This window comes from Etheostoma spectabile, chromosome 13 (genome assembly GCF_008692095.1).
Source record: "Etheostoma spectabile isolate EspeVRDwgs_2016 chromosome 13, UIUC_Espe_1.0, whole genome shotgun sequence".
Taxonomy (NCBI): Eukaryota; Metazoa; Chordata; class Actinopteri; order Perciformes; family Percidae; genus Etheostoma; species Etheostoma spectabile.
The window spans coordinates 5,816,326-5,834,873 of NC_045745.1; the positions used below are offsets into that span (position 1 = coordinate 5,816,326).

The following is an 18,548-nucleotide window of genomic DNA, read 5'->3' on the forward strand; positions in this document are numbered from 1 at the left end:
ACTATGGATCCGTGCCAGGCTCAGCCCTTCTTCTTCTACCATTCCGGTACAATTGTTTTAAGACCAGTCACTCCACTTAATTTCTTTGTTACAATATTTATTTGAAGTGCCATTGTGTTTCTCCTGCATTGTTCACACTATGCAAACTATGTATTTATTATGTAGTATTATTTAGATAAGGCAGCAGAATGTGATAATTTGATTAGGCATTCTTGTAAGACTTATTTTGTCATAAGCATGTACAGTATCATTTTGTTTCCGCATAACATGTCTTACAACTTTGTTTGATGCATTTTTTATTTTTTATTATAATTCCAAACTTGAGAACAGTGACCTGAACGTCTTACAGTATTGATTGTGATTGTGTGGCATAACATATTGAAGGGGGATTTACAAAAACATTTTGATATCTTAGACTTTCCTTGATGAAAACTTGAAGTTCAGTTTGTCTTTTTGTCGTTCCTGTGGGGGGGGGGAAACCAATGCAAAAAACCAAGGATGTTAAACTTTTCAGAAAAGTTAGGAGACTAAAAATGAGACGTTGTGCTCCTGTACTCGAGTATTCTCCACACTGAGAAGATTGAGAACCAACTTATCAATCTTACCTCAAGTTGGAAACACCATCTTAGAGTAGAATGGGTGCTTTAATCACTGATGGGCATTAAATAACATTGTCACCCCTACATCTGCCCCTCAGATTGGGTATGTTAATATGTATCATGTACATAAGTCAAAAATAATAAAAAAATGGATCTAGTCTCTGAGCAGTGCCACTGTATCATAACGGATAGTAGTGGGCAAAATCTGTTCATTTTACCAGTTGAGTTGGGTTATCTTGTGACATTTTAACGATTAATCTGTTAATTTTAAGCGATTTCTCCTCAACCTCCGCACACCAGTCTAAATATTAGACTTGTAACGACTGTCTCAGACTGTAAGATTCTCATTTTGTTACATGAACAAGTCACAAACATTAAAATTGTACATCTTTATTCAGATAGTGTATGCATCTAAATGGATAAAAATAACACAGTCAAATGATTTTTGTACATATTAAAATAGATGTTTTTCCCCAGTCTTTGGTTTTTATAAAAACAAGGTTATGTTACCTCTATAGAAAAATAATTTGTGTAAATCAGTATCTCACAAGCTTTGTTGCATGCTTTTTACCAGACATGATAAAATATTGTATTTAGAGCAGAGTGGCAGGTCACTCCTGAGCCGAGGGCTGCAGCTGCTCGCCTCTACACGTGGTTACAAATCACAAGTCTCTTCCACAAAATAAGAAAACACTGGATACGAGTTCATGTGTAGCATGTTTGTTCAAATGTTTGATAAGAGGAAAAATCTGTTTAAAATACTTTTTATATATATTTCTCTGATGTTCCCATTTTCTGTACAAGAAACTGTGGAAAAAGAACTATTTCCCGCTCCATAAGGAAGGTTTATATGAAGATAATTAAAGGTGAGTAAAAGCAACACAAAAGGAAACAAATCACTTTGGGACATGAAAATAATCAACTTTGTTGTCTTTGAGAGTGACTAGTAGGGATGTACTGGTGAATAAGCCAGAAACACTACTGTAGGTGCAAGTTGTGTGTCCTTATCGACCACAGCCCTTAACTCATTTATAAAACTGTGTACATTATTTCTCAGTGGGGTTTGACAGCCTCAGAAAATAACATTAAATACAAACTAAGCCCGCCACCTATACGCTAACAATCAATAAATCTGCAAGTGTGAAGATGTGGCTCCATCCCTCCATTTGGAAACCTTCTCTGTGATCACGGTGCGACATAGAGGGCAGCTCTTCTCACGGTTAAACCACAGAGCAATGCATTCATCACAGAATATGTGCTGCAAAGCAGGAGAACAACGGGACGTCAGCATGTCGTGCACTTACCCTACATGACTAGATCTACATAACTGATGCACTTCAGTTCATCTGATATCTAATTACAAATAAAGAAAGACATGGCTTATTATTACAGTAGCACATAAGTGAGAAGGGTGGTGAATGAAGAGAAATGTACAGGTGTAAAACTGAAAATTCAAATTTAGGTGTCTTCCTCAACTGCTGTGTACTGTGATAACATTTAAGAACATAACTGAAGAGGAGGGATGTGTGACAGGTGCCTGAAGGGTCTTAATCTGCCTATTGATGCCCACACGGCCCAGTAAGCGAACCAACCAACCACTTTAATTTAAAAAACTAACTGAAATAAAAACACAAGCTGACTTATGGTTTGACAGGCCCTGTAGTGCACACACGTGAGCTTTTACCTGACAGAGTAGAACCCGAGGCTCCCTGTACTCTCCCTGACAGATGGGACAGATGTCTCCAGCCTCGCTGCACTGACTCCTAGTGGCTGCTGTGCCTGTGTGCTGAGGGACAAAAGAAAACACTTCAAAATAGCTGCTTACTGGATGTGACCATTTACTATCTAATTAACAAGTTGTTTACCACTGACCTCGCCTTTTACAAATATCCTCACAGTTTTCATGAAAGACGTCCACTGTCCATACAATCCTAAAAGCTGAAAGAGAGAAAAAGAAGAGCGAAGTTTAAAAACCCATTTATTTTAATCATGAAAGGGCCCGTGTGTAGGATTTAGTGGCTTCTAGTGCTGAGCTTGCATCCAACTGAATACTAGGGATGCCACAATGGGGACACCAGTGTTACTGATTAAACCGGACATTTGACAAGACGAGATATTCCCTGATGATGCTCAATATCTGCAGTGCTTCCTTTAGTCTCTGGACTGTGTGTGGAGCGGCTGCCGGAGCGGATTGGGACCACTCTAGACAAATGGTGCCACCTTCAAAGTTTACAGAGTGCCTCATTAATCTTATCAGGTTTCCTATTAGCATTGGGTTTAAATATAAATCATTTAACAGAAAGAATGCCAAATAGACAACTTAGCAGACACTTTTCAATTTATATAATAGTGTCTGTCATCTGACTAAGTATTGATAACGTTAAGTATTTTACAAATTATGTAAAAAAAAAGAAAAAAAGAAGCTGAATATGGGCGCTGATACGAGAAAATTAACTACATTTTATTTCTATAACCCCAAAAAAACAAGCTCCGTGGAAGAGGACCCGCTCCCTATGTAGATATGAACAGCTCATTCAAAAAATTAGGAAACTGCAACAATTCTTAGTTTCAGGTGATTTTACACTTATGAAAAGATAATTGGGAATATTACATTCCATTTCTGCCAATACCCCCCCCCCCCCCCCCCCCCCCCCCCCCCCCCCCCCCCCACACACTCTAAATCATACATCCTGGTCCTTTGATAACACAAAGATCTGTTGCTGCTTAGTTTGAATGCTGACACCTTCAGTATGAGGTAGAGCAGAGCCAGCAGGACCCCCAGTGTGAGTCCGGGGGTGCCGTCCACCTCCTCGTATGTGACCAGGTAGCGGAACCACAGTGGAAATGGAGCCGTGGCCTGGTGTATCTGACCCAGCTCCTCCGTCAGCATCACCCAACGTCCCTGGAGACATAAGCACGCAAAATAACAACTACTGCACCAGCACTGCCAAGACATGACATCCGTATTTTCTTCTTAAGGATAAATCCACCACACACACACCTGGGTTTTGTAGGTCACCAGTGAAGATGGCAGCAGCAGAATAAGGCACTTAATCCCCATAAAGAGAAACTTTATTATGAAGTTGGTGATGCCGACTGCCCACAGAACCTCCCAGAAACCCAGCGGCTCAATGCTTGGGCTGAGGAAGATGAGGCTGGAAGGAGGTTGACATTCAGGTTAAATGCATGTTCATGTTGGCACCGTCCACTGCACTCCAGATTTAACCGTTTACTAAACTACAGTAGGTGGGCAATACAGACATAAAATAGAGATTTGACTCTTCAGTAAATAATGTGTTCTGATGTTAAAGTCAGGGGTTCTGCTGGACCAAAGAGCTGTAGTCAAGTCACCAAAGTCTCAAAGTATGAAAAAATCCCTACAGGGTGTTCTGGCTAAACTCACAGTCCACAGACTAACTAAGAGTATACTACAAGAACAGGTAGTTGGTTAAAGGAAATAGACACCTAATCTATTAATGTGAAATGATGCATTCCCACTGACCAATAGTGAAGCGTCTCAGGGAGAAAGGTGTAGTAAAGCAGCAGGGTGGAGGAGGTAAGGAACAGCAGCAGCCAGACACACTGCAGCTTGGACTGGCGCTCCTGAGGGACACACAGGCAGAAACACGGTTTCAAATCTGTTAAATGCAGAAGGAATCAGCAAATGGTTTCTGTTCTTGACTTACCTGAAGAAACACTTGACTTTGAAGGTTTTTATTCACATAGAGAAATGTTGTGAAGAGGCCCACCCCAACTGCCAGACCTGGTGAATGGAGAGAAAGCGTATAAGTTGTGTTGTGTCCACGGCTCGATAACAGTGTTTGTTTCGCCCGTACTCACCCAGAGCATGTTGGATGACCAGTTTAGCACACAGTAGGACAATGAAAGGAAGACTCTTCTGGAGCCAGCGGAACAGACAGCGGAGCTCAGACATGGAGGTGCTGGGTTCTCCAGAGTCCAGATCAGAGTCAGGCGGGTCAAGCTCGGGCTCCGTATTCAAGTGGTGTGGCACCCGATTATGTGCATGTGGCTGAGAATGAGAGTGGCTGTGGGAACTGACTCTGGACCTCCTGGATGATGCGCCTCCACTGCACTCCCCAGGATTGCTGGTCATGGTTACCCGCACCTCGTTGCTCTCAGCAGGGGCCGGTGTCCTGGGAAGTTCTGGTTGCAGAGGAAGGGATAAACCAGTTCCTGCATGAGCACCCCGCTCAATTGAATTAGGCTGCATGACAGTTGGAGACTCCCTCAGTTTCACTGCTCTTCTGGAATCACTCCTTTGACATAGGAGACAGACCTTTACAGCCTCAGGCCCCAACCGGGTTCACAGCTACATTAACAGGTTGTTCACGTGAAGATAGACCAGATACAGACGGACAGCTCTAGCTTTTATTACTTGACTTTGCATTCATCTTTGAATAGAGGATTCCCAGCAAGAAAACGAAACAACGACGCCACTATTTCCTTATTATCTGACTAGGTTCTAGGTGTCTAGGTGACTATATATTTAACCTCTAGATCGGGTTTAAGGTAGGTACGGAGCCCCTGCCCCCTCAGGGACTTCAGGGGCTCCGTAGAAAAGAAAACTTGATAAACTAGCTAGTGGCTGTGGACCTGACGTCGTTAGAGACCCATAGGGTCGTCTAGTGGACTGGCTCATTAGGGTTAGCTGAGATATGCGTCCGTTAAAGGTAGCGAGAGACAGATTAGCACACAGAGAACTGGGCTAGCATTAGCAGCTAGCTAACAGACTAGTGATAACGGCTTCAGCTCACCTGTCATTGTGCACGCGGAGTTTCATGGTGAGCTGTCGGTCCCCATCTGGTCCAGGTCCAGGTCCAGGTCCAGGGCCACGCGAAACAAAACAAAAAGAAACCAAAAACCAAACGAAGCCGTTACGTTTCAGGCTAAGCTGTGTTAGCAGACATCTTTACGTTGTTTACGACAGCAGACGTCGCAAAATCCTTCTGTTGTCGTTTTACGGCGTGTCGGATGTAAAAGGCTGCAATGCCTCCACCCATCTATGGCCTCCACCCACAGCCATACAGAGACCATAGACTGCATCAAAATAAATAAATAAATATATATACATATATGTATATATATAGATGTAGAAAGAGCCACAGAGACATGTCATGTCTTTCTCCATCACAGCTGTCTCCACCCACTCGAATATTTTCAAATTTCCTTTAAAAGTTATCACAAAAACACTGAAAAATTGTGTCACTGTTAACCGCAGAATACAATACTGCTACATATCCTTGTCATAAACATGTCATTATTATTATTATTATTATTTCTAATTATAGCATTAGTAATATTAGGTCATATCAGGTCACTCAGTCCACACTGTCACATGATGACAACCACACATGAGCATTTTTAGGCATTAAATAAATTAGGTTGAATATGTCTTCCTTGTCTCCTATGTTGTATTTTTAACGGTGCACCGTATCATGGGCCGCCCCCTCTGGGCTGCTGGGTACCAGACGACCCGGCGGCTCGTCATCACTGCTCCCCAGACAGCAGACCTCCTTCCTCTGGTACTGGCACCTTGTCTCCGTGGAGCCCCGTGCACCTCCATCTGTCCTCTCACTGACCTCCCTGTCCCAGTCAGAGGTGGGGACATAAACTCAGATTTAGGGTCATGTTCTATATCCAGTGTATTCCATTGTCTTCTGATAGGTGCCATATCTGTATGTACATGTTTCGCATTCTTGACAGGAAAAACATCAAATAGTTAGAATAATAAAGGCTCTAGAAAAAACTTTCGCATGTAGAATCTTTAATCTATTTTTTAAAGAGACAAAAATCTTAATTTGAGAGTAATAATGTAAAATAATGTTGTGTATGATTGTTGTGCTGGCTGTCAACTTACTAGGGGAAAAAGTCCTGTATTTTGTATGACTGCAACATCTTCCAAGCTAAAATGCTAAATATTCGCTGGTTCTAGCTTCTCAAATAAGAAGATTTCATGATTTTCTTTGTTATTTATTTTCATAAACTTATCATCTTTAGGGTTTAGAAAGATACCAGTCATGGGGGAAACGCCAACATAATATAAAAGATGCTTCTTAATAAATACATATAACACACAACAAAGTTAGTGAGAAAAGGATAAGGAAATGACAAGGAATTTAAATAATTTCTTCATTCTTTTACAGTTCCTTTGATTTTCTGCTTTTCTCTGCTAGCTAGCGTTAGCTAGCAGCCATGCTATTGTCCCCACATCAATATCAATATTAATAGTAAGACTTTCAGGAACAAATGTACCACAATGTGCACTGTCAGCCTGAAGGGATGAAACATGGTCGCTGTAACACCATGGACCGTTAATATTAATATATCCAGTCTATGTGGAAAGCATTCTTCCTGCAGCTCGTGTGGTGCTCAGATGACGAGCCACACTCCGTGTTGATATCATAGACTGTATATTTATTAATATTAACAGTCCACGGGTCATCAATTTACAACGCTAAATAGTCAGTGTCACTGGAACTCCTTTAGTAGGTGTCTTATATCAGTGTTTTGGTTTAGTTTAGTTTAGCAAAGCTAGCCGAGCCATCCCCCCCCCCCCCCCCCCCCCCCCCCCCCCTCGTTTCAGTGAGGCCTGCTGCTTTTCTTGTTGAGTGGAAGCCGAGGCATTAAGATGTAGTTGCTTGTTAACAGCTGGTGGGGCCATGATGCTCATTGGTGATTTGAAGGGCGGTATTCTTGATATTCAGAACATGAATACAGCAGCACAGTTATAGGGGAGTAATGGGCCTGGCGTCCTGTGCAAATTTGAGTTTTTTGACTTGATATTTGTCGGCTTGGCAAATGTATCCTCATTCCACAGGCACTAACGGCTTAGTTAGGCCTACTTGGTTTTACCTTTGGTCTCGGGCTGTTTGTAGTCTGTGCTGGGAACCTTTGTTACAATTAAGGGAAACAGTCAGTGGACTTTTCTAAGTAAATATCCAAGAGTTTGTTGTGGAAGAACCGAGTCCTGATCTCAACCCCATCCATCACCGTTGGGATGAACTGGGACGCCTGTTATGAGCCAGGTCTTACTACCCACGATCAGTGACCAACACCACCAAAGCTCTTATGGCTGACTGGGACAATATCCTTGTGGGCATGTTATAAAATCTCACAGAAAGCCTACCCAGAAGAACACAACTAAAATCAAAATTGTAGCAGCATAGGCACAGATACAGTATTCTGACTTTTATGGTCTAAAATTAATCAGTATCAAAAATTAGATTCCACATTTCCCATGGTGCAACTCAATAACTGCTTTATTATGCCACATTTTACCCCGGGTATGTAATACAGGCTTATACATTTGCAGTCTTCAAGCCAACAGGATGACATCAGTGTTACTTTGTCAGACTTCGTAAAAGACAGAAGACAACTGGCTTAAAGTTCTCCTCGTGGTTAGTAAACTAATGTTAAAATTGGTGGAGTGCACCTTTTAATGCCTATGGTGTTGGAAGGAGATGTTCAACAACATCACATGGGTGTAACGGTTGACAGTACACATTCCTTTGGCTGTTTAGGAGCCGTTTCCCATTGAGTTCTTCCTAAATTTCTCCCTAAGTTGACAAGTTTGATTTGCTGGTTTGATTGTGAGATGAAGTGGAGTTGGGAGAAGTGAAGAGACTGTTTCATTCTCTTTCTGCAACCAGGCATACCTTACAGTGTGAACATGTCATTAGTGTTCCTCTACTACCTGTTGCCTCCGGGCTCCTGGCTCGGCCAGCCATCTGTTTTTTCATCCAACAGCCATGCCTGCCTGCTCATGCTCACCTGCAGCTTAAGGCAGCTGATATCATCTCCCGCAGTTTGATAAATTGGGAGAATCAAAGCAGACGAGGGGGAAACGGCTATTGAACTTCCCATAATCTCCTGTGTGACAGACTGTGTTGGGTAAATTATACTCTGCACTTATCGCCCCCCCCCCTCCCAGTTCATCCAGTGGGATTTAACTTGAAGTAGTAACTCCTCAACCACCTTTTTTTCATTTGAAAATGTATATGGGTATTTTAGTAGTGTTGTTGACAGATTCAGTTCCAAATCTTGACATTTTAGTGGAAAGTACTTGAATTCTACGTATTGTGTAATAAATTTGCAAAGAGACTGCCCTGTGCTGGTTGATACCAGGATATTGCAGTTAGATTTTGCTATAGGCTGACCTGGTGCTGGGTGATGTTTGTGGTGCTGCCATTGCATTTCTCTTTCTCTTTCCTCACTAGACAACCAACCCTGTATGCTTCCAAAGCTTTTAAATCTGTTTTTCAATGTAATCAACTATAAACCATATTTTATAACTAGTACCTTTTTTCACAGAATGGGATCTGAGCCTGGATGGATGTTTTTAACTCTACTCTTTTGACCTTTTTTCTGATAAAGAGGTTTGATTTTATCTGAAGCCTGCCTTGGCATGGCCCAGACACTGTATGAGTGTAAAGTGAGCCATTGTGGTAAAATGGAGGTTAATGTACTACGGCTGTGAGAGCTGTTCCCCAGCGCTGTCCCGCGCCCTGTAATTGTCTTATTGCACTATAGAAGAGTCAGTGGAGTTGTACTTCCCCGGCCGAGGCGTCGGAGCCGGCTCTGTGGAGGGAGGTTAACTTGATAGATAAATTGCTATCTGCCAGGATGAATGGAGCATGCCAGAGGGCAGATGAGGAGAGCAGTGACCTGACATTGCTTCTGACAGATTCTGTATATCCCCCCCGTCATCTTTCTCCCTTCCTTTCCCTGTGCACAGTGGCAGCTGCTGCTTCCTCGTGTGTGTGTGTGTGTGTGTGTGTGTGAGTGTGTGTGTGACATGATTTACTGCCTGTTCTTGGGTTATTATTTAGGACATTTTTACTATGAAGAGTCTGAGTCTGAGAGCATATTGAAGATGCATTATGTTTCTCAAGATGATTTTACTGTGAAGCTGTTGGCATTATCTAATCATAAGATTTATCTATCATAAGATTTCAAATAACACAAGCAGTTTTAGTTATTGCAGTTAACTCGTTTTATGGCTGTAGCTTGTTCAACACCTGTTGCTTTTATGCACCAATGACTCAATAATACGTCTTACTGTGTCTTGTTTGGGTTTTATGTTTCATATGCAGTGTGTACACACATACCTTCCATGAAACATGAAAGTAAGCAGACCGGGTTTGTGTGGGGGTGGGAAGAGGAGGATTGGCTGGCCTTTTAGATCCCATTCATAGCAACTGAGATCTGTCAGTTTACTGAGTCATCCATAGATGGTTGGTAATTACTGTCTACAACTAGCAAGATAGTTGATAGAGAGTTATTTGAAATTAAAATATAACATAAAACATGATGACATAATAAACTGGGACAAGGCTAAATTTGATTTGACACACTTGACAGAAATAACACTTTTTTATAGTATGCTCTGTCCATAAAATTTGTTTTGGAGACACATATCACCCCTTTACCGGGCTGTCAATCTTATGTCCGGTGCCGACAATGAATGTGTGGGAGGCACCGTGTCTCCTCCGCTGCCTTGATTTATATCTGTGTGTCCCCAGAGGAGTTTTCTGGCTGTGTGTGTGTGTGTGTGTGTGTGTGTGTGTGTGCTGTGTCCTGTTCTATAAAACTAAATGTGTCACATCAGTGCTGGGTAACCAATAGAACTTATACCTGCCTAGTTCCTTGTTCGTCTTAATCCTTTGAAGTTCTCCTCCCTCTTTTGACCTCCTCTGTTGCTGCTGCTGTCCATCATATAGTTAACTTCACCAGCTTTCAGGGAGGCATACATCTTTAGGATGGTGATTCTTTAGTAAGTATTTGAAATTGATCTTGGATTTTGGAACAGGGCAAGACACTGAACCCCGAATGGCTCCCGATGCGTCATCGGTGTGTGAGCGTGTATCTGATGAGCATGTGTGTAGATGTGTGTGTGAGTGTGCATCTGATGAGTGGATGTGTACATGTGTGTGAGTGTGTATCTGATGAGCGGATGTGTACATGTGTGTGAGTGTGTATCTGATGAGCAGGTGTGTGTGTGTGTGTATCTGATGAGCAGGTGTGTTTAAGTGTGTATCTGATGAGCAGGTGTATAGATGTGTGTGAGTGTGTATCTGATGAGCAGGTGTGTGTGTGAGTGTGTATCTGATGAGCAGGTGTGTTTAGGTGTGTATCTGATGAGCAGGTGTATAGATGTGTGTGAGTGTGTATCTGATTAGTAGGTGTGTAGATGTGTGTGAGTGTGTATATGATGAGCAGGTGTGTAGATGTGTGTGAGTGTGTATCTGATGAGCAGGTGGCAGCTTGTACGGCAGCCTCGGCCACACTGTGTGTGTGTGTGTGTGTGTGTGTGTGTGTGTGTGTGTGTGTGTGTGTGATAGTGAATGGTTCCTGGACTATGTTACAGAGCTTTGAGTAGTGGTTAAGACTAGAAAAGCGCTTTATGGAAACAGTCCATTTACAATTAGACAAAATTCCTCTCAGGTCGGTTATTAATGACATGTGGCATCAACACTGCATTAGTGGGAGATGTTGCCCAACTATACTTACATGCAAATCTTGGCAATTATGTTTTCATAATGCTCTTTTAACAAACGTGTGACATTTGATGATTATGTTGTCATAAGGCTTCTTTCAACAAACATTTAATGCCTGTAAAATGAGAAGGGTGCACTGCTGTAATTCAGCCAGTGGGGTGAGGTTATTCGATTGATTATTAGTCACTCATCTCTAGTGCAGATCTTGTGCAGAAATCCTTATTCTATCTTGTTTATTGCATTTTTGGTTGTTGTATTCTGTGTGAAATGCCCTTTTTTTATCACTTCCATGGACACAGTTTCCTGGCTGGGCCACGATGGGTAGTAGCACAAAGAGGGACATTTGTACTAGGAGTGTGACTTTGGTAGATACACACTTAATTTGTCTGACTGCTTAAGCCTGATATTGCCTTCAGCTGAACTTTGAAAGGGCTGTGGATTTTGTCCCCCACTACTTTTGGACCAGTATGAGCAGGAGAACCAATTACAGCAGTGTGCATGCAGGCATGTGAGTGTTGTTTTAAGAAAAATGTGAAGCTATCCTTTAAAGTTTACTATATAGTAACATCTCACCCCATTTCAAACATACTGTATTTATGTCAAAAAAATGTTTACCTTGCAGTATGAACTATAGGCTGTTAAGATAAACCTGATAATTACAATTGTACATAGTCATCACTGTCTGGAAGACCTACAGTTTTACTCCCAATGAGTCGATGGATTGTTATAGTATTCCATAAAGACATAAAAACCAGTGTCACCGTGTGCAGTGTCATCAAATATCAACCTCAGGCTTATAATGTCTGCATCATAAAGACTGCAGAGCATCAAAGACACTGAAGGACATATTGTTTTCTCTATTACTTCCCCCCAGGTCCTTACTGGTCACTGTTTTCCTTAATGTCCAGCAGGTGGTGCTGTATGATAAGTGATGAAAGGAAGCTCAACCTCAACACAGATTAATTATTCTGAGGAATGAATATGTTTTTGTAACACACAGTACCAGCACAGCTACTACTGCTACCAAATGATGATAAAATTAATCGTATATTTTTAAGACTGCTAATTGATACACAATAATTAAGTAGTGTACATGGGGGATGCAAACACAGTTGTTTCTTCTTATAATGAATTGTAATTAATCACTAATGATTAATCAGCCATCACAAATCATCAGAATTTACTGGTTTACACAGATGATGTGCACAGCATCATAGTAGCTGCAGATAATGTGGAGAGCAGGATAATGTAGAGCTGTGCTCTTTGCACATCCTCGCAGCACACCGGTGGCCATCAAGGTGAAAAGACTCATCCATGGTGACCTCTGTGTGCCTCTGCTTATTCAGAACCTGCCCTACCTCCCCTGTCCTCCTCTTCAGGCCTGGTAGCCACTCACACCAGTTTTTTTTCACAATGCCACAGGCTGCACAGTCGTCCTTTTCCCTTTCTTCTTAATAGATAAGCTCCCCAGCCGCCATAGAAAAAAACAGCTTTATCAGCCACGACACGGCCTCTCAATTGTCAATCTGATCGATGTGTGCAGCCTGGATCTAGGCCACTGCATTAGTCGTGGAGGCTGCTAGCCTCTCACCATGGATACACATCGCTGCTCGCATCTTGGTGCTGTTGTGCTGTAATTGTTTTGTTATTGCAGCTCAGACTGGGCATAACACGGTGTCCATTTAAATGTTCACATCGCACCACCAGCTTAATGTTCATGACTTGGAACATTTGTTAAATGTTATCGTGACCAGAGACACAATGGAGGGTCCCCCTACAAACACTCCACCTTTACTTTGTGAAGTAGACTTTATTAAACTTTAGAAGCCTATACAGATTTTTGTTCTGTATTGGTGGCTGATGTCTTACTGACCTTTTTTATTTTCTATTAAATGATCCCCGCTTCCACAACGCTAAGCGTTTAACAACCACCTATAGCTGTCAGAGTGAAGAAAGCTGCATGAAGAAGGCATCTCACTGGACCCAAACACAAGTTAAAAAGCTATTGCGGGGCCTGTTAAGAGGCACCATGATGGTTTGTATTGATGGTATGTAGTATCTCAGCAGAGGTCCTCCTCTTCCAGCACCTTCCCCTCCTCTTCCCCCTGCTAGCTGGAGGCCAAAGCTAGGGCCACCATGCCAGTTCTAATAAATCGTCCGCTAAGAGTGGCGGGGGCAGCAGCAGGACTGCATTCTTCAGAAGCCGGCACTTCCCCTAATCTGCCCCGGAGATGGAGCAACAGTTGGCCTGGCTGGTGGGGAAGGTGGAGGAGAGGAAGGGGGGGGGGGTGACAGAAGCATGATGTGTTTGTAAAAACACTGGGAATGTTGGAATTGGATACACTTACACTCTTGCTCTCCTTTAAGCAGAGACGGAGAGGCTGGTTTCGTCGGGTATGTTCATCTTCTCCAGCGTCATGTGCTTAGAGACAAACAGAAATCATTACCCTACCTGCCACACTTGGTTTTTTCCACGATGTTTAACTCTTGGATCTCCTCTGGTGTGTTTGTGTTGGAGAAAGCAAAAGAAAGAAGAAAGAAAGAAAAAAAGAAGAAACTGAGGCACTGGACAAGGAAATGTCTTGCAGATGTGAGCAGAAATGGAGCCACTTGTGTCAGCCAAGAGATTTTTGTTGGTGCTAAGAAGAACATATTTCTATGTCGTAAACGGACTGAGGGGTTTCATGCACAACACGGAATAACTGAAACGTATTTGCATCTCTTTATGAGTGCATCCAGTTAGCAGACTGTGAAGGTATTAACAGACTGATTGTGTGACAGACCCTGGTCAATAGGACCTGGTCAGTTTTATAGCTGACACAGCCTGTGTGGTCTTTATAGAGAAGTTCAGGCCCCATGAATAAATTCCTGCTGGTCTCTAGTTTCAATTGATTGCTTTAATTTGGCCTACAATGAGTAGGATGCCTTCTGCCTGCAATTAGTGTATGTGTGTGTGAGTGTGTATACTTGTGTGCTTTGTTTAATTATTGCAGTGGATGGATGCTGTGTGGCCCAGCAGGAGCCTGCATGAATGGGAGGATCCATGACTGTACTTGGCCTCCTCTAAAACCTCTACCCCCAGTGTATCGGGTCCAGGTATTCATTTACGCCTTCCTTTCTAAGGGAAGTAGCCAGATTCTTTTACCTCAATACCATGACTCCCAGTGTGTGACCTGGTGAACTGAGCTCCAGTAGACCCGGGGCTGAAGCTTGGGAGAGTAAATCGGGACTAAGTAAGACTTAGACTTAGTAGAAAGTTCCACATCACTTTACCTTACTGTATTGAGCAATTTGACCTCAGTAGCTGAAGATCTGTTCATTAAACTCTCGTTAGCACCCGGCGCTGGTGTTCAGTGCTGGCCACATTCGAATTGCTGTAATGTTATTGGCTGGCTGCTAGCTGGTAAGGGGGCTAACGTTGACTACATGACCAGGGTGTGCTAGCTGGCTAAATTAACATTAGGTTGGTCGTCTATCTATACAGCTAACGTTAACGTTACTGGTGAACTCATTAGTTCTGTGCTGTTGATCGTGGTCAATACAATAATACTAAAAATAACTTTATGAGCGTGTTAAACAATGTTGTGACCTTATGTTTTCCAACAAGCATTAAACTTAGCTACTATCAACCAGCACACTGTAATAACGTTAAGCTGGATGATCGATATTGAAATATATCAATAAGTAAGGCTTTATTACTGTGTTACATAGTGGCATGTAATTAATGACAAAACGATGCCGTGGAGCAGAAAAAAGCAGTATTACTGAGTTGAACTCTTTCTGTGACATTGTATAATTTACTCTCATTGTATCATCTGTGTTCCCGTATTTTGACGGAAGATAGAGGAACTAGAGGGGTCAAAGGTTACACGACACCACTGACAGGCGACCAAACGAAACGTCCCGTGTCAGAAATAAAATGACAGATTTTTCTGGGTTTTGAAAATTGTTGGAAACATTAGGCATAGTGTAAGAACACAACTCAACAAATATATAACATACTGTAGGCATAGTCGTTTTTAGACATTTTAATGTAGAGATGTTACATTTTGTACCTTTTAACTACATATAAGGCAATTAAAAATAGCTCCATCTCAACCAGCTACAATAGTAAAACGCTGATTACGCATTGATGCATCAATATTATCAATTTAAATGTGATATATAATACAGTGTGAGTCACACGGGCCAAGTAAGAGTACTTCCATAGAGATGTTTGTTCTCCTTGTCCATCTCTATGTCTCCTCCCTGCCTTGTCCTCTACCCCTATGACAAAACAAGTTGAAAAGGGGTCAGGATCTCCAAAAAAGAAAAGGGAATGTGTCATAAAGTAATTCATCTACAGGTTATATGCTAAAAGAAATAGTTCAAAAAATAATTTTTGAAAGTAGAAATACATATGTACATACATTTACGGCTGTCCTTTGGACATACTGTATATCCCCACAATGAATAGTTTTATTACGTGGAGAAGTTAGATACTGTTTCTGATTGTGTTATGTATAGTCTTCAAATTTGAGTGAATGTGACAATAGGAGGGAATTCATAGGAAGCAACAATGATATGATTGTGAGACCTACATCCAGATGGTGGGCCACCAAAGGAACTCATGTCCTCAGCATAATGAAACAACATTCACCCCAAGACACCCTCTGTCTCTCAGTGGTCTCTCTATCGCTCTGTTTTTGTTTAATAAGATCCTGCTTGCTCATCAGCAGAGGAGGCCGGGCGTCTCCTCTTTATGGGCGATAGCAGCAGCAGCACCCTTGGGGCATGGTGGTGGTGGTGGTGGGCTTGGTGTGTGACGCCGCTGTCAGTCTGTAGTTAATGCAAATGAGGCTCTGCTCTCTCTGATATCCTCGCTGTGTATACCCAGGCACAAACTCTATCTCTCACTATCACACTCTCTCCCTCTCTGTCTCTCGTCCCATCTATCTCAAGGTCCTGCGGGTACACACACCCTCCTCCACCTTAGTTTAAATCATGACAACAAGGTGCACTTATCACTCAGCTGTCACACACACACACGCACACACACAGGACCAAAACCGTGTCTTTGTTACACTATTGGAATGCAGAGAACTTGGGAGAGATACAAGATAGTGATCATGAAGATCATGAATGTTTTTTGACACGACGCCAGACAAGGTTGCACTGTAGTATACTTCCAAAAGAGACCTCCCGATAAATAAGAATTGATTGTGACATGTACTAATGATGTATGACACCCTTTCTTGTTTTCATTATTGAATCCCAGACAGCTGGGCCCTTGGTCCCTGGGTCTAGTTCAGCAGTTTAGACGTCCAGGACTGAAGCGTCCACTTACCTGGACTGAGTCCTTGATTGGACATGAATGCTTGTATTAGCTGAGAGCAAGTAGACCTCTCAAGCATAAAAAGCTCTTTTTAGTAAGTGGAAAATACATAAAACTTTGGATGATTGTTTATGCCTCATTAATAAGCAGCTGTGATTATTTGTTCCCAAGTCTCCTATCTCGGTAGGCCTAACCTCCACCTCAACTTAATTATCTTTGAGCTGTTTCATGTAAAGCAGGCTTCCTAATGATGTTTTGTGTTTGATCGCTCTAAAGCTCCTTTACCAGTAGGATGGATACCATTTGTTTTCCTCCGTCATTAAACAGATTATCTTATGTTGATTGCTAAAAGCTAATTACAATAGTCAATGCTGGAGTTTTCTGTGTGGTATAGAAATAAAAAAAGCCAGACATGTAGAGCTGAAGAGCTTTTAGCAGAGAGACCCTGCTGTGCCACCATCCACATAAATAATAAATTATTTATTATAACTAATAATAAATATTACTTGTCTCCAGAAGAATAGGAGATCATACACTTTTTTAATTCACTGCTGCTCATTAGCAGTACAATTTTACAAGCTGATCCTAGAGGATATTCGTGCCCAGGGAGACTAAAACAAGAATTGTATGAAACAGTATTGTCTTTACTTTATGGCCTGTAAAGATGTGTGTGATAAAATATGAAACAAGGAAAGCATATTGCAGATAAAAAACCTTGCATTTCCCCCAGCTGCTGGTTATTCAGAGCATACATCACGGGCACCAAGATGTCTTTGTGCTTTTATATTTTACAGGGTGGCTGTTTGTGTTGCATTGACGTTAAACAGACATGTTACAATTTAAAGGTGTGAAAGGTCCCTGTAGAGGTCTATTGGCTTTTTAATGCAGATACCCTTGTGTTCTCGTACAGAGTATGGCGAGAGACATCACCACTGATAATGAAACCGAGAGACAGAATAAAGGAGGCAGATGATGCAGCAATGGCCAGCCCTTGTGCAATCAGCTCAGTCAAGTCGTAAAGTCAGCAATTGAAAATCTGAATAACCAGTGTGTGTAGTCGTGGGTTCCTCCCATGTATAAGAATCTGTGATATGTAATTCTGGGTCAAGTTACAAGGTTTATGCCATTATCGCAGGAGAAATGCTTTGGTCATGGTGAAATCATCTCAAGCCAAATTAAATGTGGACAGCTGTCATTTTCATATGTCACGGATTCAGTAATGATTTCGAGTAATGATAAAAACAATCATTGAATTTCTTTTTACAGTGTGTGAAAACACTCTGCCTGCCTGCATCTGTTTCCCATGATTCTCCTTGAGTGTCTACAGTTATTTCAGGACATCCACTGGCAGCCATTCACCTTAGGGGAAGTCTTTCTTACTGAACCCACTAAAGACAGACATTGCCAACATTTCCCTCTCTTTTAAATTCTCTGTGCACATCATCCATGTGTACCCGTGCTTCAGTCCCTCTTTGTCTATAATTGTTGTTATTGCCCTTGGCCTCAGCTGTGGTGGCAGATATCTCTGAGATAACAGCTTACTCTATCTCTCCTCCTCCGTCCTCTGGGACAAACACAGACTGATGCTCCTTGCCCTGGAAAACACTGGCTAGCAGGATGGTAAACATGCCGTTAGTGAAGCTTACCTCTGTCACAGATAAGGACTACTTAGTGTATTTATATTGTAAGATGAATCCCACTAACTAGAATGGATTTGGAATGCATCCCAGTATTTAAGCCAAGAGGATAATGCTTCCATGCAGGATAACTGGTTGTGTAAAGGAATGCAGCTACACAAGCTACAGCAGTGCTGTAAAAATAGTCAGAGGTTGTGTGTTTGCAAATGAGCCCACACAGCAAAAATTTACCAAATTAGTTGTGTGTGTGTGTGTGTGTGTGTGTGTATGCGTGCCCTTTTGTGTGTGCTTTTTTGAACTTGAACTTCCATTTGTCTTTGCACCTGAGTGTGTCCGTGTTGTTGATTGACTTCTCTTGCTCGGCTCTGTGTGTATCAGCTGAATGTTGTTGCCTCTGAGACCTGGCCCTTCCAGCGCCTCCAGCTGTGGGCTGTGTGACCCAACACACACACAGACACACACACACACACACACACACACA

The 18,548-nt window shown here is 42.1% G+C and overlaps 1 protein-coding gene and 1 long non-coding RNA gene across 5 annotated transcripts in view; one reads left to right on the forward strand and one right to left on the reverse strand.

The window, feature by feature from the left end:
• Positions 1-969: 969 nt before the first annotated feature.
• Positions 970-18,548, reverse strand: part of rnft1 (ring finger protein, transmembrane 1) — a 21,656-nt gene continuing 4,077 nt past the window's right edge. The window contains exons 2-10 of one of the 4 annotated variants that reach the window (XM_032534225.1): positions 15,861-15,881; positions 4,440-4,737; positions 4,286-4,362; positions 4,102-4,202; positions 3,601-3,754; positions 3,343-3,501; positions 2,472-2,537; positions 2,284-2,385; positions 970-1,857 (exon numbers count right to left, since the gene is read on the reverse strand). In XM_032534225.1, coding sequence (XP_032390116.1) covers positions 1,723-1,857; positions 2,284-2,385; positions 2,472-2,537; positions 3,343-3,501; positions 3,601-3,754; positions 4,102-4,202; positions 4,286-4,362; positions 4,440-4,713 — 1,068 coding nt within the window. In that variant the 5' untranslated portion in view covers positions 4,714-4,737; positions 15,861-15,881 and the 3' untranslated portion in view covers positions 970-1,722. Of the gene's footprint in view, positions 1,858-2,283; positions 2,386-2,471; positions 2,538-3,342; positions 3,502-3,600; positions 3,755-4,101; positions 4,203-4,285; positions 4,363-4,439; positions 4,877-5,374; positions 5,604-15,860; positions 15,890-18,548 lie in introns of those variants that run through there. The other 3 variants (XM_032534224.1, XM_032534222.1, XM_032534223.1) reach the window with 3 other exon arrangements.
• Positions 10,428-11,024, forward strand: LOC116700776 (uncharacterized). Its single transcript, XR_004334727.1, has 3 exons — positions 10,428-10,496; positions 10,876-10,927; positions 10,961-11,024. It is a non-coding gene; the product is annotated as an uncharacterized LOC116700776 (long non-coding RNA).